The following is a 26,819-nucleotide window of genomic DNA, read 5'->3' as shown; positions in this document are numbered from 1 at the left end:
ACAACACATACACATTCACACATGTTTATACATGAGTGCACGCATACACACAGTTGTACACAGCCTCACAGAAATCCCTAAACAAATCTATTTTCTCTCCTCACCAATTCTCTGTAGTTGACTGAATGGAACATCCAAATATGTCAGAGTGAGTGAGCCAAACACAGGCAATAAGGCAGATGTGTCGCAAGACTGCCAGTGCCAAATCTGTCATAGAAACCATATTGCCAAGAGGCGAGGGGAGCTCACCCATGAAATTGTTCATAATGCGTCCATAATTGCCATTTGCCATAGTATTGACTGTGACAATGTGGCAGTCAGATAATCTATAAAGCTGGCATCTTATATTGATCAGCAGTGCTGGGAAGATGAGCCATGCTCTGTTCCAGTGAGGTGATGTGAATTCTGGGTAGACATTGTGCGGCACACATGGGTTTGAAATTACAGTAGATATTAAATGACTGAGGTACACTTTGATAGCAGGTGCTGAGATGTAAGCTTACCTGACAAACAACCATGATAAAAGCATGGTTTGTCAGTGGTCATGGTTGTTTGTCAGTGCTACAATGATGCTGGAGTAGCTTACTAAGAGGATACTTATACTATTTACATTACTCTGAAGAATATGATAGTGTAATGCTCTTCAGAGTACCTGGATGAATAGGCCTCTCTAACAAAGTTGTTTTTCCGGTGCAGCTTTCTTTGCAGGCGTCTCTTTGGTACAGCTCTGCCTCAACTTTGCTGCTGTCCAGGCCTGCTTATGAATATATTTCCATGTATTGGCACCATGAAAGTGGGTCTTTATTTTACAAAACTTTTTGAAAGCTCAGAAGTTGAAAAGAAACATTTAATTTATTGGCAGCACTTCTTCTTTTCCATGAATGGAGAATTACTTAATACCAAGAGATTATCAGTATGAAAATATAACCACTGTTCATGCACAATCACTCTGTATAGCAGTCATTTTTGTACTTGAGTTTCTCTGCAGTGTGTATTTATTACAGTCATAGATAAATATATTTATTTGACAAGATTGACATGTGGCTGTATAGAAAAAGAAGTTTTTTTCCTAAAACATGCTTCAAAGGTGCTCTTAGCGATGTCATGCATTTTTTTAGGCTACAACATTTTTTGTCACATACAGTAAACATCTCCTCACTATCCGCTAGCTGCCTGTCCTCTGAACACACTGTAAAAAAAACGTGGTCTCTGTAGACAGCCCAGGCTCCACAAACGGCAACAAAAACAAACTGCGCCAAACTGCACCACTAAACATAACTAACAGTGTTCCAGCCAATAACCGAAAAGAAGGATTTGGGGGTGGGGGTGGGGGTTGGGGGGTTAGTGCGCAGAAGGGAGGGGGAGGGGACGGGATGAGGAGGAGGGAGGGACGAGCTAGCCGCTGTTTTGTTTGACAATACTTCGAACGTCAACAAGAAGTGACGTCACCTAACATCTCTTAGAGCATCTTTAAGTCTTATAGGAATAAAACAGTAGTAATGCAGGCCTTTTTTTCTTCCAATTTTTGTTAGTTGAGAAAAACAGTTACTGATAGGGAATTTAAATGCAAGAGACAAGTGTAAGGGGGGAAGAGGGATGTTTTCACAAAGCAGAAAAGCACTGAGAGGCACTGGGAACAAGAGGGAAGAAAATGCATTAACGACAGCTAGCCCTTAGTGTCCGCTTCCACACAGACATATGAATATAAAAAACATACACATTAAAAGTTCCCTGTGTCTGTGCTCTTTGTTTTTCTCTTACATTGCTGCAGTTGAAAACAATGACGTCAACAGCCTCCTTTGCACATGGTGCGCATCAGCTATCTAAAATTAGAGCTGATTTTAGCTTGAAGTATGAAAGAAAGCTTTACAAAAAGAGTGAACAATGATTGTCCAATCATAGCTTAACAACCAAAACTAGGCATTTTTTTACTATTCCAAAAACAAAAATGGATTAATTAGTGTGTTTATCTGCTCTAATAGCCGCAAACATTAGCATATATGGCAAAAGTTCCTTCCAAAGAGCATGAAATTAAATCAATACATTATTTTGTGTGATTATAATTATATAAGACCTGTGTGTGAGCCAAGATGCTAAAGAGTTTAGGAAAAAATATAGCAGCTCTGTCCTGCGATTTAGTGGATTTGGGAAAATTTACTCTCCAGTAGTCAGAGTACTTTGAACTGTTTTAGAGCGCCTGTTATGAGGACCAAAAGATATAAGGTGTCCTTTGTCGCTGCTGCCATTCACATGTTAAATGGTAGATAATAGGGGTGTGACGAGACACCCAGCTCACGAGACGAGCCACGAGATTGGGTTCACGATATCGAGACGAGACGAGATTTTAACACTATTTTACAGAAAACTTCAATGAAAGTCACAAAATGAAAACCGAGCACTGAAAGGTTTTGCCATAAACTCAAATGACTGGCTTCTCTCCTGCATAACAGTTACACCGTTACTTATTCCATATGTACGGAGAGAGAGTCTCTTCATTCAGAGAACCAAAGTCACAACATAACTAAGCGTTTTCTGGTAGTAGTTGAGACCAAATGTTTTGTACTTGAATTTGTCATTGTACAGTAGACAGAGAGCAATAAAGCTTATTTTACTACTGTTTCACATTGATTACGTTCTAAAAACACAAATAAATTACTATCAAACAATAGATGATTTTTGTGAAGACAGATGCTATTTTCTCCTCCTCTGCATTTTATTAATTGCAGGACTAAACAAGGACGTAGGCTACTCTAGTATCGATTTATGACCATTATAGGACAAAGGGAGAACATTTCTCTTTGTTTTATATCTTTAAAAGTAAAGTTAGGTTTTGCTGTCCACTTCCCTACTCATTTTAACAGAGAAAGAGAGTGGTCTGCAGCGCCACAGTGAACTGCAAGCTGTGTCTCAGTCAAGAGAGGGAGAGAGACAGAGACAGACAGAGAGAGAGAGAGAGAGAGAGAGAGAGCGAGAGAGAGAGAGAGAGAAAGAGAGAGAGGGAGAAAGAGAGAGAGAGAGAGAGAGAGAGAGAGAGAGAGAGAGAGAGAGAAAGAGAGAGAGAGAGAGAGAGAGAGAGAACGAGAGAGAAAGAGAGAGAGAGAGAGAGAAAGAGAGAGAGAGAGAGCGACAGCGGTACTCTATAACGTTCTAACAATGGGTTTTATCAAGGGGGTAAGTGAGCCTCCACAAAGCGTACCTCCTATGGAGCCATCGTGATGCTATCAAGTCATCATCTGCCGTTAGCATTCCATTGACTGCCATTCATTTTGGCGTCACTTTGACAGCGAATAACTCTACATCTGAAGCGTTTAAAGACTCTATTTGTCCATTGTTTATTTCTAAAGAAACACAACAATGTATAAAAGGCTCCATTACCTTGTATCTCACATTATGGCTCTGTAGCAGGCGTTTTTGTAAAAATAGGCTAACGATTGTGTCATAACCACGCGACTTTTTGTTGCATAGTAGACAAATTACCGTATAGTCAGAAGAAGCTCGCAGGCAGTTTCGACTTACATTAGCTGTTTAAGTTTAATTACTAATGTTAACTAGCATGTTAGTTAGAATAATTAGCCTGTGCCTATGTTATCTCCATATACCTATGCTCTCCGTCTCTGCAAGATTGGGAATGATTGAGATTTCTCTTGGCACAGCTACTAGAAGACTTACAACTTTCAGACAGGTTGCTCACGTCACATCTACGTCGTCAAGCTCAGTTTGAGGCTGCGCAGTAACGCTCAGCCATCACCGGAAAATTGCTTCTAATAGACTTCACTAGTCTCAGTGGAAATCTACAACGTCGCTTTGTCCATTAATTTTACTGTCCATGGGTTTTACAGGCAGCTTATTTCTTCCGCTATCGCTCTGCAAAAGTAAACTCTGAGTCACTTTGGAGAACGGCCGGGGAATTTTCTATGCTAATATTAAAGGTACCATGGCATGAAAATTTCACTATATGAGGTTTTTTAACATTAATATGAGTTCCCCCAGCCTGCCTATGGTCCCCCAGTGGCTAGAAATGGCGATAGGTGTAAACCGAGCCCTGGGTATCCTGCTCTGCCTTTGAGAAAATGAAAGCTCAGATGGGCCGATCTGGAATCTGCCCCTTATGAGGTCATAAGGAGCAAGGTTACCTCCCCTTTCTCTGCTTTGCCCACCCAGAGAATTTGCCCCGTCCCATGAGAAAGAGAGAGACATCATGGCTTGCAAACAAGCAAAGTGGCAGTTGGTCAAGGCCACACCCCCACCCTCCACCTTGCCCCCCCTCTCTCCTCCTCAATAGCATTTAAAGCTACAGACACAGAAATGGCACATACTAAGGAAAGGTCATTGTGGGACTGGCTCTAGTGGCTGTAATTCTGCACCAAGGATGAATTTCGGGAAAGAGACTTCAGATACAGTTTTAGCCACTAAGGCCAATATAAAATCATCCAAAAAGCAGCATGTCATAGGACCTTTAAGGCTGCTGCTCTGCACTTGTACTTGCACTAATATCGCGAGACACTTTTCACCTCGACAAGAAATCTCATCACGTTTAATCTCACGAGATCTCGTCACACGTCTAGTAGATAGTATTTAACTGTTGTCTCTAGATTGCAAATTTCACAGATTGCTCATTTGCACAAACTGCTTAGATTGTTACTTGTACTTTGACCTGGACACTGAACAACCTCCTACTGAACCACTCTGTAAACTATGTCCTGTTTGTTGTTGTCCATCAGCGTTGTTTAGGTGTTTTGTGTTATTTGTATCAATCCTGGCTGCAAACCAATTTCCCTGGAAGGGACCATAAAGATACTTTAAACTTTGAGTAACCACATTAAGAGGTAACTCTTGCGATAGTCTTCATTTCAGCCGATAAATCATATGAAAGGTCTGATTTTCCTACTGAAAACCTGCTGAAATGACTACTAGTCTAAGTTTGGAGTTGTATATCTACCAGAGTTGTAAATATGCCACCATTATCACTGTAAACATATGCAGTCCTAACAATAATGACAATGCGTTTTGAGTCATTATTACCAATCAGCATATTATAAATATACAATATGGAGAATGGTCGAGGACTTTTATGGAAACTGGTTCATGTTAGCACAAGTGCAACAAGAGGTTCATATTAATACGAGTTAATATTTCATTTGGAAAACACTTGTGGTGAGAGTAGGTCAACACATGGGAACATTAACCAATCTCTCCTCCCCTCTCTTCTCTGTTGTGTCCTCCTTTCCTTTCAGCTCACTACATGCAGATTGGCTTTTACTTTGGCCAAAGCTATGTAATGTGCCAACCAACTCAGTGGGAGCTGGCAGGGAATATGAATACACTCAGGGGTCCCATTGACACGTCTCTTTAGTTATCATTGGGCAAGCAGGACACAGAGGAAGCAAGAGGCTCTTGACCCTGTCGATTTGAGCCTGTTTCCAGCCCACACCTAAACCAGCTTCCAAGCAACTGTTGTCTTGGCGCTGGGCCAGAGGATGACATCATCAGAAAGTGACAGAAAAGGTCTTCATAGACAGATGGTCTTTAGATCAAATGAGTATCTGCAGGTTCCAGCCCAGACAAATGCATACTAGTCTGATGATCATTATCAGTCAAGGGCGCCTTTATTTACATCAGGGGAATTCATAAAGCCTTGATACCCCCAATTGCACCACAGCTCTTTGTGACACATTTTACCAAGATACCTTCACCTTTGTGTGAAGTGATGTTGTACTGAGGCATGTACAACTTTATAAGGGTAATGCTTCTCAACTTTCCTGGCCTTGTAAACCGTTATCTGTTCCTGAGTGAATCCAAGAGCAAATCATGCCAGGCTTTTGTCTTTGCAATGGTCATTCTTGCTTTGATTGTCAAGTTTGACTTGCGCCTGTTCAGTGACTAATTTTGAGCTATTGCTAAAAGACCTACCCATTATATCTTAAGGCACTTTGATATCAGTGTCTGCTTGGCACAGATGGACATGGTGGAATGCAATTTGTAAGACAGCTCATCACTGCTATTTCTACCCCTCTTAGAGTGGTTGATTGTGTCTGAACATGGGTTATTCATCAGTGTCTCCAGGTCAATACAGCATCAGGTCTTTCCTCTGCAAGGTTGATTCTCTGCCACTGGAAAAAAAAGTTTTAGAATCATCATCCACAACTTTGTGCACTTATAGCCTCGACCTCGATCTATGATGAGTGCCATGAGATATTTGGAGAGCTGGTTATGCAAGACTTTTACACTTATTTTGCACTTACTGTGTTGACATTTTAACAAATCTAGGCACCAGGCAAAACCAGTGAAATGTTTCAGCTAATGCGCTGTTGCAAGCATTTTGGCTTGCAGGCAGATCTTCTTTCACCACTGATGTCCATAACAACACAGCTACATTTGGGCTTTTTTATATTTTAAAAGGTAAGCTAATGATCGAATGACTTCTTTATATTTTTCAGGAGCTGAAAATCGCTGCTAATCACTGCGTATTTGGTGATGACTTGTGTTACTGCTACACCGTTTTGAGTGATTGGCTGTTGTCCACAGCTGAAGCCCCATTATGCCACATCATGGGAACTCCACCTCAGTTCTTTGCACACAGACTTCCACTCTCATGAGGAGTGTGAAAGAACATTTAAATTAGCCTTAAGTAGGAATTAATCCTAATGACTTCTTTTCATTGACAACTAATTAAATATTCACATTCCGGATCCAATCTAACCCGCCCACACCCCCTCATTGTCTCTGTCTCTTATTTCATTCGTGGTCTGCTGCACAGTATTCTGCTGTACTTGAGAGAAAGGCAAAAGTAAATGGTATTGTGCCACTGTATGTATGAGATATGAGCTTAGCAAAATGGGCACCTAGTCTATAATATGACACGAAAGGAATTCATTTTCATTGACGAGATAATTGAAAATTAAATCGCCAGCAATTACTTTTTATAGCTGACCACTAAGAGTGCTTATAGGGATACTTATTGTGAATGAATATTGAAATGCAGGAGTTTTAAGTCCGGTATTAAAATCGCACAAGTGAAATGCCAAGGAAATTTTTCAACACAATTACTAAGGAGACAGTTTTTTTACTCCAAGGCAATTCTGAAAGAGACCTAAGAAACATTTTTGATATAGACATTTTGAGATTCCCTTTTTATGATTTACCAAGCAGCTGGCTGGCCACATGGGCCCCAATCAATAGCTTTAACTCATTTTGTTAGCTCTGTAGGACAGAATGAAATAAAGGCAAGAGCTGAGTAAAGCCCTCTACTACTCTTAAGAATGGATCAGTATCTGTTTTCGGTGAAACTAGATGAAATATCGGCGTGTACTAGTCAAGGAGAGGACACGAAAAACCTTTGCATCCTGCACCAACAAGGTTAGTTCACCGTAGGCTATGGTGTAACACTGCCTCGCTTTATATCATAATATAAATCCAAATCTTTTAAATGCAAAAGTCTGATAATAAAACATGTTTTGTTTTTAAGATTATTTTTGGGCATTTTAGGCCTGCATTTGATAGGATAGCTGAGAAGTCTTGAAAGGGGAGAGAGAGAGGCAATAACATGCAGCAAAGGGCCGCAGGTCTGAATCGAACCCACGGCCGCTGTGTTAAGCCTGAGCCTCTGTACATGGGGCGCACGCTCAACCAGGTGAGCTAACCAGGCGGCCCATAATAAAACATTTTTAATCATGAAGGGAGTGATCATGTCTTTTTGAGTACAGTAGTGTATTATATACAGGAGCAAGAACAACATTGTGACCATCCATACACTTACCATTCTAACTTAATTTACTTACTTGACTTTTCAAAATTATTAGCTGTCCAAGTTAATTGTCTACTCTCTCTAACTTCCGCTCATTGTGTAGACAGTAGCCATACATGAAAGTAATATTGCACAGACCAGTGAAGTTCTAAAATTGCAATCTCCGTCTTTCTGTAGTTCCAATTGTCAGTGGTAAAGAAAAGTAACTGACAGAATACACGATAAATTTGGAAATACGAAGTTTGTTTAATGTCAGAACTGTGTTTTTAAACTCACATCATCTTTAGACATCAAACAGCATAATTTCACCACATACATTCATAACTGTAACATGTATGACTCATACTGTATGTTACCTTTGACAGTTTATCATATTGTGAAGAAAACTTGTTAGTGATATGAAAGAATTTAACAATTTGTACAGTGCCACATTGGGCTATAAATTAACAAGTCACTGTTATCACAGCACACTTATTCAAACTGACGCTTTCTCTGTTAAACTGTGCTAATTGACATTAGATATTTTCTCTCATTTCCCTTAGGGAATAATTATGATGACAGCCACTGACAAGTATAAATGTGCAGTGCAATAAAAACATGCTTTACAAAACAGCTGCATAAGCTCCCGTCACTGCTGTACTGTATGTTGTTGTTTTAATTAGATGTCCGTTTAACACCGATATCAACATACAGCCGGCTTTTATTTTAATCACTTATTTAAATATTCCATACACAGTTCGTACTAAAGCTACTTTCATCTGTCTGTTTCTTGTTGGGTTAGGTGATTTTTTCCTGTTTTTTCAATCAGGAATTTTTAATTATCATTTCCAGTTCAAGTTAGTATCTGATCCTGAAGGCCCTCTAATGGCCCAACACACACAGTGTGGCAAGGATGACGCAACATGGTATGTCAGTTTTTAATCACCTTCCTCTTCCCTCTATTACTCAGTGAGGGACGCCAGAAGCAGCAGCCTCCTTTTCCACTCCAGTAGACCCTATCACTGCTGCAGCCGAGGGCCAGGACCCGGCAGCACGGCGGCAGCTGAGACCAGGGCAGAGGGGGAACAGGGCAGAGGGAACAGGCAAGCAGCTAGAGGGGAAAGCAGCACCAGGAGGACGGTGATGGATGAACAGTACTCCACAGGATCAATCAGGCATTCGTAGCCACAGCAGATCATCTAATGATGATAGTCCCTGCCCCCCATAAACCACATCACCCCCACAGCCTATGTGGCACCTTTTTGCCAGATATATAGAGAGAGGCAGACTGAAAACGAGTGAGGAAGGACACATGAGATGGAAAGTGAACTGGTGAGGAAGCAAGAGAGAGAGGGAGGGGAGGAGGTTGAGGGTATAGTGGGAGGATGTATTGATTGTTTTCACTGGGGTATATTTGCAATTAAAGGTTGCAAACAGACCAGTGGATCAGTTTTGCGACTGTCACCCAGCAGGCACGTGGAAACACTGATGCATCCCTACACATTTCCTCGCCCAGCAGGGAAAAGTGTTAATACACTGACTGTCCCTGTAGAGTGTGTGGATTAGTGCCATGGTCGGCAGTCATTTAGAGCTGCAAAATCTCACACATTATAAAGTATTTTACTGACAACTAACACCACAGCCAAAAACAGATATAAGCAGAAGTAGCAGTGTTACACTCTTAGATCAGAAGGAGATTCATTTCCCGACATTTCATCCCTGCATTTCAATGAGATTCTTGTCCTAATGTTAAAATTCAAATGTCCTTGTTGCCCTTTTGTTCTTATCATCTTTCTCTGGTGTTGAAATTGTTGATGGCTGTATTACTCAACCTCCCCTGTTATTTATCATCTTTCGAAAAGTTTGTTTGGTGAACAGTACAAATGCTCATTAAAAGCAAGAGAGGGCTATGGACACAAATGGCTGTTATATGTTTCAGGATATGAGTTGTTTTTTTTGGGAATCCAGGACTCAATGAAGAAAGAAAGAACGGATCGCTTCGTAAGTGACCAAAATAACAATGCATAAGCCTTTTATAAACAGCTGGCTCCATCAAAATTTCCTTTTTGTTGAACTAAGGCCACTGTTGAACTAAGGCCTGTAGAAATAGCATTCTACAAATCAAAAAGTTTGTAGTTTAAGGATATATTTAATAAATGTCTAGGCATATGTGAGTGTTGTGTTTACAGGTAGTTTTTCTGCCCTCAAATGGCAAAAAATCAATTAATACTGCTTAAAAGACACACTCACTTGCCTCACACAGCATTACATGGCAGCACTTTTAACAAAATAAGCTGGAATGAATAACTGTATACTAACAGTAATAGTAATTCCTAATCTTAATGGGGTTTCAATCTTTTAGCTTTGCGATGGCAACAGTTTGAGCTTTTCAAACAGTGTCACATTGGCATAATCAACAGTTACTTTGCGATAACCCTGCACGACAATCTATCACAGACCCAATCAGTGCATCCCATTAATTTTTTTGGGAACTTCAATTTCCTGCCCGTGTGTGAGACATCTTTATGGGAACCAAATCAACTATTCATTAACGAGGGGAAGCTGTATCAAGAGCAAACATCTTTAATTAACACATCCCCAGCACTTCCTGTCTTTGATCTCTCCATTTGATTTATGCCTCTGCAAGAAAAGATTGGGGTGGCAGAGGGGTACACGAGGAGTTTGGAGGGGACGAAGACGCTCTGTGAGAAAATAGCAAAAGTGTGCAGCCCCTGTTGATCAAGAGGTGTTGCAGCATTAGGACCTTTTCCATGTGTGTCATGGGGCCAGTTCCATTACCAGTCAGCGCGGCTATCTCTTCAATAGCCTGATAAGGCAATAATCCAGAATCCATACACTTTTAATGACTTTCTGTCTAATTAGGCCTGCTTTATAAAAGACAGACATCAGAGGCCTTCCCATTGTCCAGAAACCTATTGTTGGAAATATCAGCATGGCCACTTAAGAGCTAGCAAATGGCTTTTAAAAAGTATTAATATATTATAAGTTCTGTGCAAAAAAAAATCATCAAGTAATCCAGCTACGTCTACGGTATAACTGTTCAATGTCATAGAAGTCAGAACAAAGTAGAAGAGAGAAATCTTCTCAGTTATATCTCAGTTCTCACACTGGATTTAAATCTTTCCAGTTGGGAATGTAGATTTTGACTTTGTGTTGAAATGATTGTAATCTCAGTTTAGTATTACACCAAAATCTGTATTTACAATAGACTTTTATGAAGATTTGGGTGTTGAAACAGAAATGTGTCATCTCTGTCTGTCTCCTGTGAAATACAGGTGAAATGCCTTTACGGCCAAGTAGAGATTGTGTGTTTATTAGTCTTCAGCCCCATCTAGTGTTGGGCTGCGATACTGTCCTGTTTTTTTTCTTCATATTCCTATGGTATCCTATGTACAGACAAAATGATATATAATTTGATTTCTGCCCCAAATCACAAACTGCTCTATATCTAAATAAAATGATACTGACTGAAAAACATCTCAAAGTTTAATTGTAAACATGTAAGAAGAAATTCCATTTCATAAACAGTTGCATATTTTTTTACATTAAGTAATAAGAGAGAAAATGCTAGTAAAAGTCATCCAGTCAATATGCAGGAACTGAATATAACCACAGCCCAGTTCCTCTAGACTGAAAGTGAATCCCACCACTCCACCCTTTATTTATTCAGTACTTGAACATGACTTACTTGAGTATGAACATTTCTGAGTTTTAAAATATTTGCTAAAACAAACATACAGAATATTCTGTTTTAGGAATATTGAAGGATATATTCCTATTTTAGTTTCCACGATCATCGTTGTTAGATTTAGATTAAAAAAATGTTTTAGGTATTTAGAGTGAAATTTTAACTTCTCTAAAAATGTTTTTAAAAAGTTTCTCCAGCACTTGAAAAAATGCTCCAGTAACAGACAAAAACATCCACAGTTACTCAACCAGTCACTGAATGATGCAAGAAATATTGTCATATTAACAAGAACAAGATTGTTTTCCCATTTCAACAAATATAGTACCTTAGATGTATGCCACTACAAATCGCTTGGACTATAAATTAGCATGTATCGTTGTCTTCTTTTTCTTTACTTGCCACATGGGGCAAGAGATGGCACAGGAACACGTTTCACCATGCTTACTTCATAATTCATGCTGGTTCAAATGGGCACATGATTATTTTGTGTGATGTAAATATTCTCAAGAACTTGCACTCTATTACATCAGACAATTCATTTTTTTAAGGTTTCATATTGGAAAATACCAACAACAATGAACTTTTTGTAAATACATACATAAAAAGATTGAAAGACCATTTTGGAAAACTTTGTAAAACTGGTGAGAATAAAAGGTAACTTCTCCCCTTCAGGCCAAATTTCTTTTCCATAGTTTCCATAACTAGCACCAGAAATAGATGTGGTTGAGTTTATCAAACAGGATAAATACCTTTCTAAGCCCTTTAAATCACCCTGACTCAAGCCCTGCAGTGATGTATTTGTCAGTCTAAGTGTCATTCTTTTCCACTGGTCAAAGCAGGAGGTGTGTGGTAACCGACTGTGATAACATCGTGTGAGACAGAACACAGCTGCATACCTGGCTTTTTGTCACAGGAACAACCACACTTTTCCAGAATAAAGGTGGGGTTGAAGTATAAAAGAAGGAGACAAGCATTCGTTCCTTGCAGAAACGTTCCGACACACTGCAGACATGCTTAAGTTTCTGTTGTTGACAAGTCTCGCAGCCCTGGGTAAGAAAATGACAGCACACACTGCGCTGTATAACCATTCACTATTGATCTCTTTCTGTCTCATTCACTATCAGTCAGTCAGTCTCTCTGTCATCCAGTCAGTCACTTATTTTTTAGTTTAGTCAATACACAGGGGCTCTACATAATCTGCTCTACCTGTACACTCTCATTGCCCGCATTTCTCTTCCTCTTTCTGTAGGTGGAAAGCAAACATGTATAAATCGTGACCTCTGTTTTTATGTTTTTAACCAGTGCTGGCTCAGCAGGGGCCCCAGCCCAGGTACCTGGAGGACAGCTTTGAAAGAGTTGTTGGAGGTGAGGTGGCCAGTCCCAACTCCTGGCCCTGGCAGGTAATCTACTCTAACACAAAATCAAAAACTAAATGCACTGTTTCAGGAGAAAATGAAATGATGTTTGGGGACTTATAATAGAGCCACCATATCGGATTCACAAATTACACTTATTCATGTTTTATAGATAAATCTGTTGTTTTTCCCCCCCATAGATTTCTCTTCAGTACAAATCTGGCAGCAGCTACTACCACACATGTGGAGGGACCTTGATTGAGAGAGGCTGGGTTATGACTGCTGCTCACTGTGTGGACAGGTAACACAATGATTCACTTGAGCATATGCATATACATAGTATCCTTTGGCTGTATGAGTATTGGGTGCATTTGTGCACCTTTTGTGATTACTTTGACTTGCCCTTATCCCAGTACAGAGGTATGATTTATTTTAGTTAGTTTAGTTATATTATTTTAGTTTCAAAATGTCACCAGCATGAGAAAACCTCTCACAGCCTCATTTATAACTGCCACATACCAACAGTCATTTATTTATTTTAGTAGAAAGAAAGAAACGCCTCTAAACAAAGAAATAAAGAAAACCAAATTAAATGGCATATTTTGACCTTTACTTTATTTAATTTTTTACATCAGTTTACTGTAATAACAATTTATTAGGCTGAGCTGACTTGCAATTGCATAATTTAAGTCACAACTAATCCTTGATTGTAAACAATATTGTGCTTCTTCTTGCTTCTTTTTTTTTTAAAATATTGCAGCAGTAGGACGTGGCGTGTCATTCTCGGTGAACATGACCTCAACAGCAACAGTGGCAGAGAGCAGATCATGACAGTCAGCAACGTTTATATCCACCCCAAATGGAACTCCAACAGAGTGTCTGCTGGGTGAGGATTGTATTTTTTCTTGCATTCATACAGTTTAAAGGATCTTCGACCCGCATGTTTGAGTAAGTTATAATGTTTTGAATGGAACCCATTTCTCTCTTTTCCCAAATATCTTTGGGCAAAGTATGTTCTGGGATGGGGTAAGAACGTCACCTTAGGGAAGTGGTGTGTGCTCCCCAAGGAGTGTAGTATCTTTACAAAGTTAGTTTTGCTTCCTCCTGTGTGATCCATGGATCTCCTCCTCAGGTTCGACATTGCCCTGCTGCGTTTGTCCTCTCTGGCCACCCTGAACTCCTACGTCCAGCTGGGCTCTCTGCCTCCCTCTGGACAGATTCTGCCCAACCACAACCTCTGCTACATTACCGGATGGGGACGTACTTCCAGTAAGTTGATTGCATGATCCGGTCAGTTTTAATGCTTTTCTGTGAAGCTCAATATATCTTACCTTTCCAATATTACCTTGTCCAGCTGGTGGCAGCCTGTCTGCCCAGCTGAAGCAGGCCTACCTTCCTCTGGTCGACTACCAGACCTGTAGCAGCTCTGGCTGGTGGGGCAGCACTGTCAAGACCACCATGGTGTGTGGTGGTGGTGGTGCCGAGGCTGGATGCAATGTGAGTCTCCTCCTACATTAATAAATATTTTGGAAAAGTTGCTTGCTTAGTGAAATGCTACTGTAAAGTCTTATCATAGGGGAATTTTTTTTAAACTTGTGGAGTGATTAAGTTGGTGGAAAAACATTAAAAAACACAACAAGGAGAAAGAAAATGCACAATTTAACCCTCCGATAAAAATATTATGGTGTTATTTATATTTTATATCCACGACTGAATCATTATGTCACAAGACTGAAGATGCTCTCTTTAATCTCGTTCCTCTCAGGGTGACTCTGGCGGCCCTCTGAACTGCCTTGTTAATGGAAAATACTACGTCCACGGTATTGCCAGCTTCGTGTCTGGTATGGGATGCAATGCGCCTAAGAAGCCCACCGTCTTCACCCGTGTCTCCGCCTACATCGAATGGATGGACTCTGTCAGTATTAGGGATATGTATTACTATCATATGTAATAACACTAGCTATCAAAAAAACTCATCAGTATATGAATGCTAGTATAGATAAAGCTTTTGTGGCATTTCAGTTGCATATGATGTGTAATCATTGGTTGCTTCTTCTCTTTTATAGATCATGATGTAAACGGACGAGTCATTTGTGGTGCAGCACACAAAGACAGGGAAAGCATTCGACCATGTTGTCATCTACTGTGCTTCCTCATTTGTCTGGTCTCATCCTGCAAAAAATAAACGTAATGTAACAATAAGAGATGGAGGCTCATTTCTCAGAAAGTTTACGCAACCACAGTTATGTGTCATTGTGAAGGTTACATTTCTTTTGCTTTATGAATCAAACTGACCTTCTACACTGCAAAAAAACATGTATAAAGTTTCACCTAAAAATACAAATTCCTGGATTTATTTTATGTATCATACAACTACTTAAATTAAAGTGTGGCTACAGACTGAAAATAAATGTTCAGCACTGAAGGTTCTTAGAAACACTTTTTATGTTTCAGTAAATCCAGGGTGATGTGGCAACACGCCGTCACACTATCACAAACTGTGGAAAGTCTGAGAAGAACCACAGGTGCCTCTCTGACCACTGCCAAGCTCAGCAGAGGGTGCACATCAAGTAAAGGTCAGCTCAGGGTATAAAAGAAAGTGCATTTAGAAATGGAGAGACGCTATAAGTCATGATTTTGTTTCTGCTGTTCACCATTCTCACAGCCACAGGTAAGACATATCAAGGCTGTACTGTAAATAATCCAATGCTGAAAAAACTATAAAAACAGTTACACAAAGGAAAGCCAAACCATGTTTGAATAATGTTTTGATGAGTTTCTTCTGTGCCCTATAGGAGAGTGGCACTGCAGGAAGAGTTGGAAGTGGGAGGTAAAGAGGTGCAAGTATAAGCTGTAAAAAAAAAAAAAAAAAGATCATAGAGTATAGGTAGAAGATGAAACCAAACTAGAAAATGCATTTCCTGCAGAAAATGCTTGTGAAGGCTGAAAAGCTAAATTGCTAAAGCTAAACCAGATTGCTGGCTTTAATGCATAAGAAGAAGGTAAAGCAGTGAGGATAGTTATAAAAGTGGGAATGGTTTAAATTAGTATATATTTAATTGAAATGTTAAATAACACCAAAAATGTATGAAACAAAAGTGAAAAATGTTATGGTTCTCTGAAAAGCTGTCACCATACTGAATTGCTGGCTTCAATGTGTAAGAAGGTGAAGTTATAGGAAAATGTGCAAAAGTGGAAGTGGTTTTAATTAATATGAATTTTCTTTAAAAAGTTAAATAATACTAACGTTTTTGTAAGAGTTGATGCTAAACTGAATTGCCTGCTTAAATTTGAATGAATAATTCAATATTTTCAAAACGTACGAATAGAACTCTTAACACTAGAAGTGCCGGAATTCCGTAACTACTAGAACTGCCGTGAGCGGTCATTTTGACCGCCAGATTCCAAACTCTATAATCTCTCATGATAAATACCTAATTGCAATATTGTATTATGTATTGTGTTAGGATATCTTCAGAAAAACGTAATAACACCGAAATGTACATTTTAACGAGTTTAATTATACATTTGAGTAGTAATACATGTTTCAATTATTCATATCATGGCATAGTAAACCGTCATTATTTTATACATTCATATCCCGAAAAATATGGTGTGGAAATTCATTCAACCTAACTCATAACAGCCAAATAACAATTAATCTCACAATTTTTTGAGATGATTATGACTGTGTGATGTCTTCTGTCTGCACCATTATCTAAAAGTATATATTTGGTCAGCATGTTTCTGCTCATTTCAATAGGACCATTTTGTGTTGTGATTAAATTATAAAATTACAGTAGAAGAATTTCAAACAGTCCCATTCTTTGACATTTAGTAATGACATCACCCTGTTGCGGCTGTCATCTGACGCCATAATGACCTCTCACATGAGCTCTGCCTATCTGCCTCCTTTTGGCGAGATCTTGCCCCATGACTACCCCTGCTACATCACTGGATATGGACGCACCTCCTGTGAGTCAGATGCAACTCCTCACACTCATAATTCTGACTGCAGTCATCTCAGTCTCACTATGCACATGTTTGTGTCTCTTCTGTGTACATTCAGCTGGTGGAAGTATGTCAAAAAGTATGAGGCAGGCCTACCTTCCTGTTGCTGACCACCTAGTCTTGCTTTGCCAGACCGTCCACACACTGCGGAGCGGAGTAGGGTCAGATAGTCTAGCTAGCTGTCTCAGTTTACTATGCAGAGATCTGAGGAGCAGTTAACCATAGTCTTCATAAATCCACTGGAGTTTAAAATTCCAACACAAAGAAAGCGGAAGGAAACCGACATCCAGCCAAAAATACATACATCCGTCCAAGTCAAAATGTCTTTTGTGGAAAAGGCCCATTGAGCTTGTTCTCCATCTGTAACCAAATTTCTAGGTCAAAATAAACTGGTTCAATATCAATATTTGTGTTTTTTTTAATAACTTCAAACTGCCTGATGTCCTGCATTTCTTAGTGTTCTTAAAGGTGCAATATGTAATACTGACAGCTAGTCCCCAGATCCGAAGTTCAAGGAGGTTGCCAGGCTGAGACCACAGCATCCACAACAATGTTGCTAGACGCTTGACTCACATAGCCAGACATTACTTCACAGCACAGTGGAGTAGCTAACGTTAGATGCTTACGCGGAGCTCTGTACCCAACTGACAGGCACAATTTTTTGGCTTAGAATTACCGAAGGAGTGGCCAGGTTGGCTCAGTGGTAGAGCAGGCGCACATATACTGAGAGGTTTATGCCTCGACGCAGAGGTCCAGGGTTTGAATCCGACCTGTGACAATTTCCTGCATGTCTCCCCCTTTCTCACCTAGCTGTCCTGTCAAAAATTAAAGGTGGAAAAGCCCAAAAAAATAATCTTTAAAAAAAAGAATTACCGAAGGAACCGCTAAAAACACAACAACATCGCTGTCCTCTCCACATGCCAGACAGACACACTTCCTCAGCTTAGAAATAATACCGCTACCTTGTCATCCTCTCCACCCGATGGAACACACTTTATTGGCTTAGAATTACGGCAACAATTGCTTCCCGATTTACAGCCCCCCCTCTCTTGGCTTCAAATAACTCACCGTTGTCGGCTACTGCCGCTGAACAGGCTACATGTTGTAAACAGCCGTGGCCCGTCTGACATGGTCCTCCGGTAACGTTAGCAGTTAGCAGGGTTAGCATGGTGGCGTTAGCCACGACCAGTTGGGATCACTTTACTGGCTGTGTCTCAATTGTTTTTGCGAGTAACCAACTCAGGTACTCTAGCTATATAATTCTATGTGAGTAGCTACACAAATGTTGAAATGACATAAAATGCCCGTCCCTTGTAGCCATGATAAATTAGCCTGAAACTAACGCTTACCTGTTCAGGAGGAAATTAGCCAACTCTGCGTCCTTTTGGGCTCTAAGCAGTCTCCATCTTTGAAATACATCTCCAATATTGACCCGGGGTTTGTTACGTCTCTGGTCACACAACTGTTAGAAACATGCCGTTTTTTTTTTAGGTTGGGTAGAATCTATCTCCGTTGATCCTGTTAGTTTGTTTGCTGCTTTCATGGCTGTACTGATGTTACAGCTGTAGCGCGCTGGGTTTACATGTTTACAGGTATATCTGGCAACCCAGCCTGGCTGTCAAACTGGGCAGTTGATAACAACACACAGGCCAAAACACAAACAGAAATTCCGTCACGGAACGGAAATTTCTAAAGGAGAAAATACTGGCATTAGCATTGTTGTCAGAAAAGATAGAATTTCAACTTTGTTTCCTTAATATCTAATGACAAATTGTGGTCATTTTTGGATTTATTACAGTACATATATTACATATTAGACCTTTAATATTTCTCAAAGACATTTCACATTATGACACTGATGACTAGATGGTTTATCATACCATCAAGATAAACCCTGACAATCAGATAAATACCTAACAAGACGCTTTCTTTTAAGGCCTCCTAAAACTTCACATCATTTTCCCATTCAGCATGTGAGCATTGTCAGCACTCAGCAAGTGACAGAAAAGAGACAGATACACAGACAAGCAGACGGTGCACTGAGGGACACGAGTACAAGGGACACGAGGATACACTTATTTTTTTTTATATAATACAAATTGAATCTTATTCTGAGTCTTGACAGCCAGCAGTCCTGAGTAAATGCTGGCATTCATTTTGCAGTGTTTTAGTGTTTTATTTTGTTGCTATATTTTTATCTATTTATTTTATTATTTTATTTTTTTGCTCCCAACAGAAATTGGTCAGTTAAATCCGCCTGAATCCAGTGAAGATATGCGTCACTCTTTCAGGGGCACTAATGGAGTGTAAACAGTGTAGGCATAAGTCTGCCTATAGTGGGAACTCCACATATGTTGTAGCTGTGCTATAATCAGAATGGAAATATAGCTTAGACTGTTTTTTTTTTTTAAATGTTCGCTGACCAATCCCTGTAGTTGATGATCGCCTCCAGTTGGCTTTCCAGACAACCAGAAAGAGAGTCATTACACACTGACTGTGCAAGATAAAACTCATCTGAAGATAAGTTATATTAGCAAGGCTTTTTTCTTGTAGAAAATGCCTGAATGTGTGTATGCTGTGTAAAACCCCTCTCTACCTTCGGCAAGAGTTAAGTTATCCTTAAAGCTGGTAACTAAGGCTCTATGGGAGCAGATAATGATATACACATTACACACACAGTATATACAGTCAAAACTTATAATGGTTTAGTGGTGGGAAACAGAAAGAAACCTACAGTATGACCTATACCTGACAGTAGTGGCCCATACAAGTGGAAAAATGGATGCAGCCGCTTAGTCAGCTATCCCCCAACCCCACTGTAGTGATAAATGTGAGACAGAAACAGGTGGATATGTGCTGGTATTGAACATACACACACACACACACACACACACACACACACACACACACACACACACACACACACACACACACACACACACACACACACACACACACACACACACACACACACTATCAGCAGAAGGGGCCTGAGGGTATAAAAGAGTAATGGGCAGAAGTCTCCAGTGCAGAAAGTTTCAGGAGACTGCAGACATGCTTAGGGTTCTTGTTTTTACCTCTCTCGCAGCCCTTGGTAAGAACTGTCTTCTTCTTTGACATTCTACACACAATTGAATCTTTGATGTCTGACTTTAATGTTTCCTGTATCTATGCTTTGCTCAGTGCTGGCTGAGCTGACGCCCGAGCCCAGGTACTTGGAGGATATTGTTGAGGGGAGAGTTGTGGGAGGCGAGGTGGCCAGAGCCAACTCCTGGCCCTGGCAGGTACTGTATGCTTTGTTTGACTCTACAACAGTCATGGAAGAAGTGCTCAGACCCTTTACTTAAGTGAAAGTATTAATACCACAATGTGAAAATACTCAGGAAATAAAAGCCCTGCATTTATTACAAGTACCCATTATGCAAAATGGCCCCTTTCAGGTCCTAAAAGAAGATATTTTAGTCTTATGCACACAAGTTAGAGAATAAATAAATAAATGTCAGGACTTCAGGGGTTTTCCTGTTAGTTTTGTTATGGGACAACTTTATCATTCTTATTAGTATATGGTAACCTTATGTAAATCTCAGCAAAGCCTTGCACAACTCCAACATGAATATGTCTAATCAGCCATGTAACTGAATACACCTGTGTCTTTAATCCATAATAATGCATCATTTTGGGTCATATGCTTTGTAAGTAAAATCAAAGTAACGAGTATAGCTGTTAAACAAAAGTAGTTATAAAAATAATTTGAAAAGTCTAAAGTAGCATTAATTGGAAATACAAAAGTAGTACAAGTACCTCAAAATTGCACATAAGTACAGTACTTCAGTAAAAGTCTTTTGTCTATTCCCACCACTGCTCCAGACAGCTTTCAAATGTAAAAAAGGTCAGCACAACATATGTTCTGCATACACAAATCCACAAAATTCATTAAGTATGTTTAAGACTTTGCTTGCAATGCCTTTGAGCATCTTTCAGTGTCGGGAATGCTGCCAAGAAGCCTTTTGCATTATTGTGAATGGTTCAGTTTCTTGCAGATGTAATACTCTCTGCTGTCCTTTTGTTAGATCTCTCTTCAGTTCCAATCTGGCAGCAGCTTCCACCACACCTGTGGAGGAACCCTGATCAGGAGAGGATGGGTCATGACTGCTGCTCACTGTGTGGACAGGTGGGAGATTCATGCATCACTGCTGAGCCTAAAACTAATAGAGATATGATTCAAATAGCAGGACATGTGCTTTAACAGAGCTGAACATTTACATAAATGTATTTCAGTACATTACCTGGTAGCTTAGGTGCATAGCCATGACATTGTAGGTTGAAATTTGACTAGGAATGCTCTTGTATTTTAGCCATCTTTAACTATCAAATACATGTAAAAGCTTCAATTCCCTCCAAAACTATAGTTTCCGTGTAAAATATTGATTTTAAACAGATATATTTGGGTTACTAGAGAGTGCTAACTGCCATACAGGATATGTTTGAGTGGTAGAATGGACATTTATATTTTTTGTACGTCCACAGGTCCAGGACTTGGCGTGTTGTTCTTGGAGATCACAACATCAACTCCAATGAGGGCAGAGAGCAGTACATGAGCGTGAGTCGCGTCTACGTCCACCCCAACTGGAACTCCAACAACGTTGCTGGAGGGTTAGTAGCTGCTGCTCATGTTTCGACCCTCTTCTGTGCAAAAAAAAAATAGCCCATACTGATATATGTGCATCTCATATTATAAAGACTGAGTGCATTTAGTTTTCTGTAATCATGTTAAAGTACTGAAAATGTTCAAATTTTTTGCATAGTGTTTGATATAACAGCTACATTATGGGGATATGTGATTTTATGTTTGTTTAAATATTTTATAAATTAATAATACATATTTTATTCTAAATATTTACTAAATTCTAAAAATTGTTTTGCTGACTGACCCTTACCACCCTTACTTACTGACCCAACATGAATTGTAAAAACACACCCAATCAAACAGTATAACATAACTAGAATCTGACCCTCAGGTGGGACATTGCTCTCCTGCGTCTGTCCTCCGACGCTTCTCTCAACAACTACGTCCAGCTCGCCGCCCTGCCCCCCTCTGGTCAGGTCCTGCCCCACAAAAACCCCTGCTACATCACTGGATGGGGTCGCACCCAGAGTGAGTGTGACATAACGATATATTTGCATGATAAAACCCAGTGTTCAGTATACATATGGTAAGAAAGTCATCTGTAAAAAAAACATCATCACATCACATTTAAACTAAACTAAACCAAACTTTTAAAGAGAAAGCCATGTACAATCCTGTTATTCTAGGCGTAATCACAGTTGTATGATGTGCTTCTCCTCAGCTGGAGGTCAGCTGTCTGCCCAGCTGAAGCAGGCCTCCCTGCCTGTTGTTGACCACAAGACCTGCTCCAGCTACGGATGGTGGGGTAGCACTGTAAAGGACTCCATGGTCTGTGCTGGTGGTGGCAGGGACTCTGGTTGCCAGGTAGGAAGTCTTAGCAGGACTGTGCATGCCACCACATTTAGTCTTACTTTTAGACTAAAGACTTGAAAGAATACTCCACTCAGATTTAGCATTGAACCCCTGTAATATTGTTAAACTCACGATGGACAGTTTTAAAAATATTTCTTTTTATTTAACACATTTGTCTTCCTTGTCAAAACCCAGCACCGACATTACCCACTTGACTGCGGACAGTTCAGTTGCAGATTTGTGTGTGTAAAGCCTTGAGTAATTAAAAAAAAAAAATTGTTTAACTAATATTAGTCTTCAGCTCCAACTGGTGCTGACTCAAGTGACATTACTTGAGGCCATTTATCAGACTTTGCGCAGCTCCCTGTGGAGAAAAAAAAGGCTTTATACATACAACATATACATATAAATAATTTACCAAAGGTTTATTAATCGTTATAAGCCATTATTAACAAATTGGTGTGGTTGCTATACGTTGACTGACTGGACTGTATGACTAACCTTGTGGAAACAAGCTGCAGAGGATCTGGACCAAAATCCATTTATTAACAACTTAAAGGTGCCCTGCCACACGTATTTCATTACTTTGTGGTAATGTCTGAAGTTCTACCATGGACTCTGTAACTTTTTTTGTGGAAAAAATGCCTTGGTTACCTTGTTTCAAGCCATTCTAGCGTGGTATAGAAAGCCTGCAGGAAGGCTCAGCTCAATTTGTGCCAGTTCTCATTAATATTCAACGAGCTAAGCTGCTTGACTCTGATTGACTAACAGCTAGCCAATGAGAGCCTGGCTATCAGCATCCTTTACCCAGCACAACTGGGCGAGCTCATGAATAGTAATGAGCTCAGGCAACACCACGTCAGACTGACCAGCTTTTGTAATTGGCCCGCTTATTTCTTTTCAGTGGCTAGAGCTGACAGAGGAGGTAGCAGTTCATTTTCACATTCACGACTAACACAAACACATATGGACCTAACATATTTAAAAAAAATACAAGTAAAAACGGTTTTGTGTGGCAGGGCACCTTTAATAAGCATTTGTGATGGATAATTAACATTTATAACTGCATTATTACAAAATGGAAAGGCTAAACACTGATCCAAGTGATTTGTCTCATCCTGGCAACCCAAAATGTGTTCTTATTAATGGCTTATAACAGATTTATAATGCATTAGAAAGTGATTTATGAAACCATTTTAAACCCATTAGTTACAACGTATAAGGGTTCCTATTTCAGCAAGGCAGATTCTTCCCAGCTCATGTTTGACCCAGTTTATCCAGTTGTCTACAAACCATGATGTCATCCTGCGATTAGGACAGCAGATTTGAAAGATGTTTGGGTACAGTATAAGCAGACTAGGGGAAACCCTGAAAAGAACTTGTCAGAATTCAGTCCAACTCCTCCATGACAGAGTGAAATTGAACATTTCCCACTGAGCTGAGGCCTGACCCCGTCCTGTCAAGGAAGATACTTTGGAGGACATGTGGGATTACTTGCTGCATCAGCAGGGGCATAAGTCAGTTACAATGATCCAGGCTAGTGCTTAAGCTGCACAAAGTGTCAAAGTCTTGCAAGTTCATGTTCTGCACAAACTTGTTAGAAGCTTTCTGAGATCAGAAGGGGATATGAGAAGCAAGAGGCAATGAGTTAAGTGCATTGTAAAATGGGGTGTTTGCTAAACTCTGCTAAAAGGTTCAGATTTTTTTGGCTCTGAGGTTTGTCTGTGATGTGTTTTCTCTAGGGTGACTCCGGCGGCCCCCTGAACTGCAGTGTCAACGGCAAATGGGTCGTCCACGGTGTGACTAGCTTTGTGTCTTCCTCTGCCTGCAACGCCAACCAGAAGCCCACCGTCTTCACCCGTGTCTCTGCCTACATCAGCTGGATGAACAGCGTCAGTATTAAACACTATGTGAATCAGAGATTATCAAATATTAAAAAAAACATAAAACTTCAATGTATGCATGACTTCAGTTACAGTAGTGTATCAATAAACCCCGCTACATACAATAACTGGAGGATTTCATTAACAGGCATGCATTCATTTATTCATTCATGTTGATGTGATATTTGAGGATAACCACATAATGATTCTTTTGTCCTTTCTTTGCCAGATCATGGGTTGAGAAGAAGATGAACAATCTCCATGGAGACTAGAGCACACTCTGTATTCGTCACAGTTTCTCCATCAGAATAAAATGCCCTATAATGTGAATTTTACTTGCTTCATTTTTTGTGTGGAGACAACAGGCAGAGTTCATCTTAACATTTATAGAAGCTAGTAAAAGCAAGTAAGTGGAGGTGTAATTTAGGTGCAAGAGTGCAGCAGATCTATTCAGACAGCAGTGTTAATGAGTATTTTTGACCTTTGGATACTAAATTGATTTTAAAACTAAAACACTGTTACAAAAAGGGATCATTAAAGCATTACAGCTTTCAGTGATGCAGAGGACATTCTGTAACACTACTTTTTATTGCTAAGGGTACAATATGTCTATCTGATTTGACTGTGATAAATTGCCACTCTGAAATGAGCTGACTTCGAGTGATGAAAAGAGGCTCTAAAACAGTTAAAAAAAAACACATTACCCTGTTAACAATTAAGTAGTTGTACAGCATTTAGAAAGGCTTGAGACAAAGTATAACATTAACTGTCAAAATGCAATCAAATTAAAAGCCAAAATATAACATGATTTAACATGATTTTGTGTGAGGAAGAAATCTTAGATAGCAAACTCAGTACTCATACATAAGTCATAATTGCACAAATGTGTTTATCAACCTAAGTTGAACAATGCACAATAACAAACCAATAAGCTGCGTTTCAGTATCTGCACACCAAAGTTTTACGTGGATACAAACAGTAATCAGCGTTAATTCATACTAGTGTGAATTAAGCTCAATTAAATTATAAAAAAATCTGAAACAATGTGTACATCTCTAGGTGACAATAATATTTCAGACATGCTTACTGCATAGAAATACACACACATAAATATTTCCCTAGAGGGTCATATAGGCAGAAAATTGGAGTCTATATTATATATAATCTTTTATGGTGTGCTTCAGTATGTGGTTGCTCCTGTTAAAGGGTCATGGGGGGCTGGAGTCCATCCCTCTATAGATGCTCTGCAGGAAACTCACAGAAACACAAACGCAAATTCAGAATATTATGCCGCCTCTCAGACAGATGCCTTACTCATAACAAAAAAATATATCTTTAAAATGTGTGGAATAGTTTGTCAAATCATCTCCAAATCAAGACCTAGAAAATCGCCTTGGCTGCCTGAAAAACTATTTTAAGTCAATCTGAAGTTATAAAATATATCAACCAGCACTTGTCACAGGGAGGAAATATCTGTCAGAAAAGATGAACTGGCTATCAGATGAAAAACAAACATGAAAAGCACAATATTTTTTAGTATACTCAAACATAAGACATAAACATGCACGTAAAGGAACAAAATCAGATACCTTATGCAATGAAATAGAATATAACATTTTCATTCAATTTATTAGATTATTTGCCCATTCTGAGATAAACTCTATACCTAAAAACCACAATCTGTTCACTACGTGCCAGAGTTTCCAATGATACTTTCATGATACAACATTTGAAATTCAGTCACAAAACAACATTACACTTAGGGTTGGGGTTAGTCAAAAATAAATCTATCTCTTCCCCTAGGGGTTAAATTCCCCCTGGATGGATCGCCCACAACCACACATGAAATATGCTGATTGATTGATTTATAGGAATATGTGTCTGAAAGCCTGGATTAGGACACACTGCCATAATGTCTGTGAGTAAATGTGTCTCTGCAGCAGTGTGGCCATATGGTAGTGATGATGGCCTTACATCCTACAGTAAATGCCTGTCATATTGTCATGCTGTAACACAGACATCTGGTGTAGATTTAAGTGGAACACCAACTGCATGTCTAACGAGTGAGAGGAACATTCAAACTTGTTTTATGCCTGGATGGAAACGTGAAGCTCTCAGGTGTCCAAAGAAAAAAGGTTTATATAATATTACTGGATTATTATTATTGACATGGAAGAAGCAGTTTCATGTATTAGCTGGTTTGGATTGAAGGCATTTTTTAAGTACTTTATGTACTGTCTGGTTCTGCAGTGGAGTAAAAGTATAGCACGAAATACTCAAGTAAAGTATTGTACTTAAAAATTGTACTTAATGTAAATGATCTGGCTTCCTACAACTGTCTACAATAAGAATACAGAGAGAAGTGAGGGAATATTTAGAGTTGGTCTGTGGTAGCACTGACATCATGCTATATTTTGGATACAAAAATATCTAAGATTATTTATTATGTGCTAAAAAAATTACTTTTTGAGTTAATGCAATTTTATCAAACCAACACAATGCCTCTTTATATATTTAATAATCTCAGCCCATCACTTTGAGATATCCAGTGAAGACTGTGAAAATAATTACTGATTATTGCACGAGTCATTAATGAATAGCTAGCAACATTTTGTTACCACGTTTTCAGCTGACAGAACTAAATCAAAAGGTCAATGTA

General features: G+C 39.4%; 2 protein-coding genes and 1 long non-coding RNA gene across 3 annotated transcripts; 2 read left to right on the top strand and 1 right to left on the bottom strand.

The window, feature by feature from the left end:
* Positions 1-1,084: 1,084 nt before the first annotated feature.
* Positions 1,085-21,799, bottom strand: LOC116051566. Its single transcript, XR_004105376.2, has 3 exons — positions 21,787-21,799; positions 16,500-16,505; positions 1,085-1,278 (listed from the first exon to the last, which is right to left on the bottom strand). It is a non-coding gene; the product is annotated as an uncharacterized LOC116051566 (long non-coding RNA).
* On the top strand, positions 12,250-14,991 carry LOC116051565 (elastase-1-like). The gene is made up of 8 exons (XM_031302079.2): positions 12,250-12,482; positions 12,735-12,832; positions 12,988-13,088; positions 13,548-13,673; positions 13,920-14,056; positions 14,142-14,284; positions 14,553-14,702; positions 14,854-14,991. The coding sequence occupies exons 1-8, from the start codon at positions 12,443-12,445 to the stop codon at positions 14,863-14,865; spliced, it is 807 nt and encodes a 268-aa protein (XP_031157939.1). The 5' UTR covers positions 12,250-12,442; the 3' UTR covers positions 14,866-14,991.
* Positions 19,788-24,490, top strand: LOC116051564 (elastase-1-like). Its single transcript, XM_031302078.1, has 8 exons — positions 19,788-19,892; positions 19,982-20,082; positions 20,869-20,969; positions 21,326-21,451; positions 21,817-21,953; positions 22,147-22,289; positions 24,020-24,169; positions 24,390-24,490. Exons 1-8 carry the CDS (start codon positions 19,808-19,810, stop codon positions 24,399-24,401), a joined length of 855 nt encoding a protein of 284 aa, XP_031157938.1. The 5' UTR covers positions 19,788-19,807; the 3' UTR covers positions 24,402-24,490.
* Positions 24,491-26,819: the final 2,329 nt, after the last annotated feature.

The sequence above is a fragment of the Sander lucioperca genome, chromosome 6 (assembly GCF_008315115.2).
Source record: "Sander lucioperca isolate FBNREF2018 chromosome 6, SLUC_FBN_1.2, whole genome shotgun sequence".
In the NCBI taxonomy this organism is placed as follows: domain Eukaryota; kingdom Metazoa; phylum Chordata; class Actinopteri; order Perciformes; family Percidae; genus Sander; species Sander lucioperca.
This window is presented reverse-complemented; position numbering and strand designations above follow the sequence as displayed.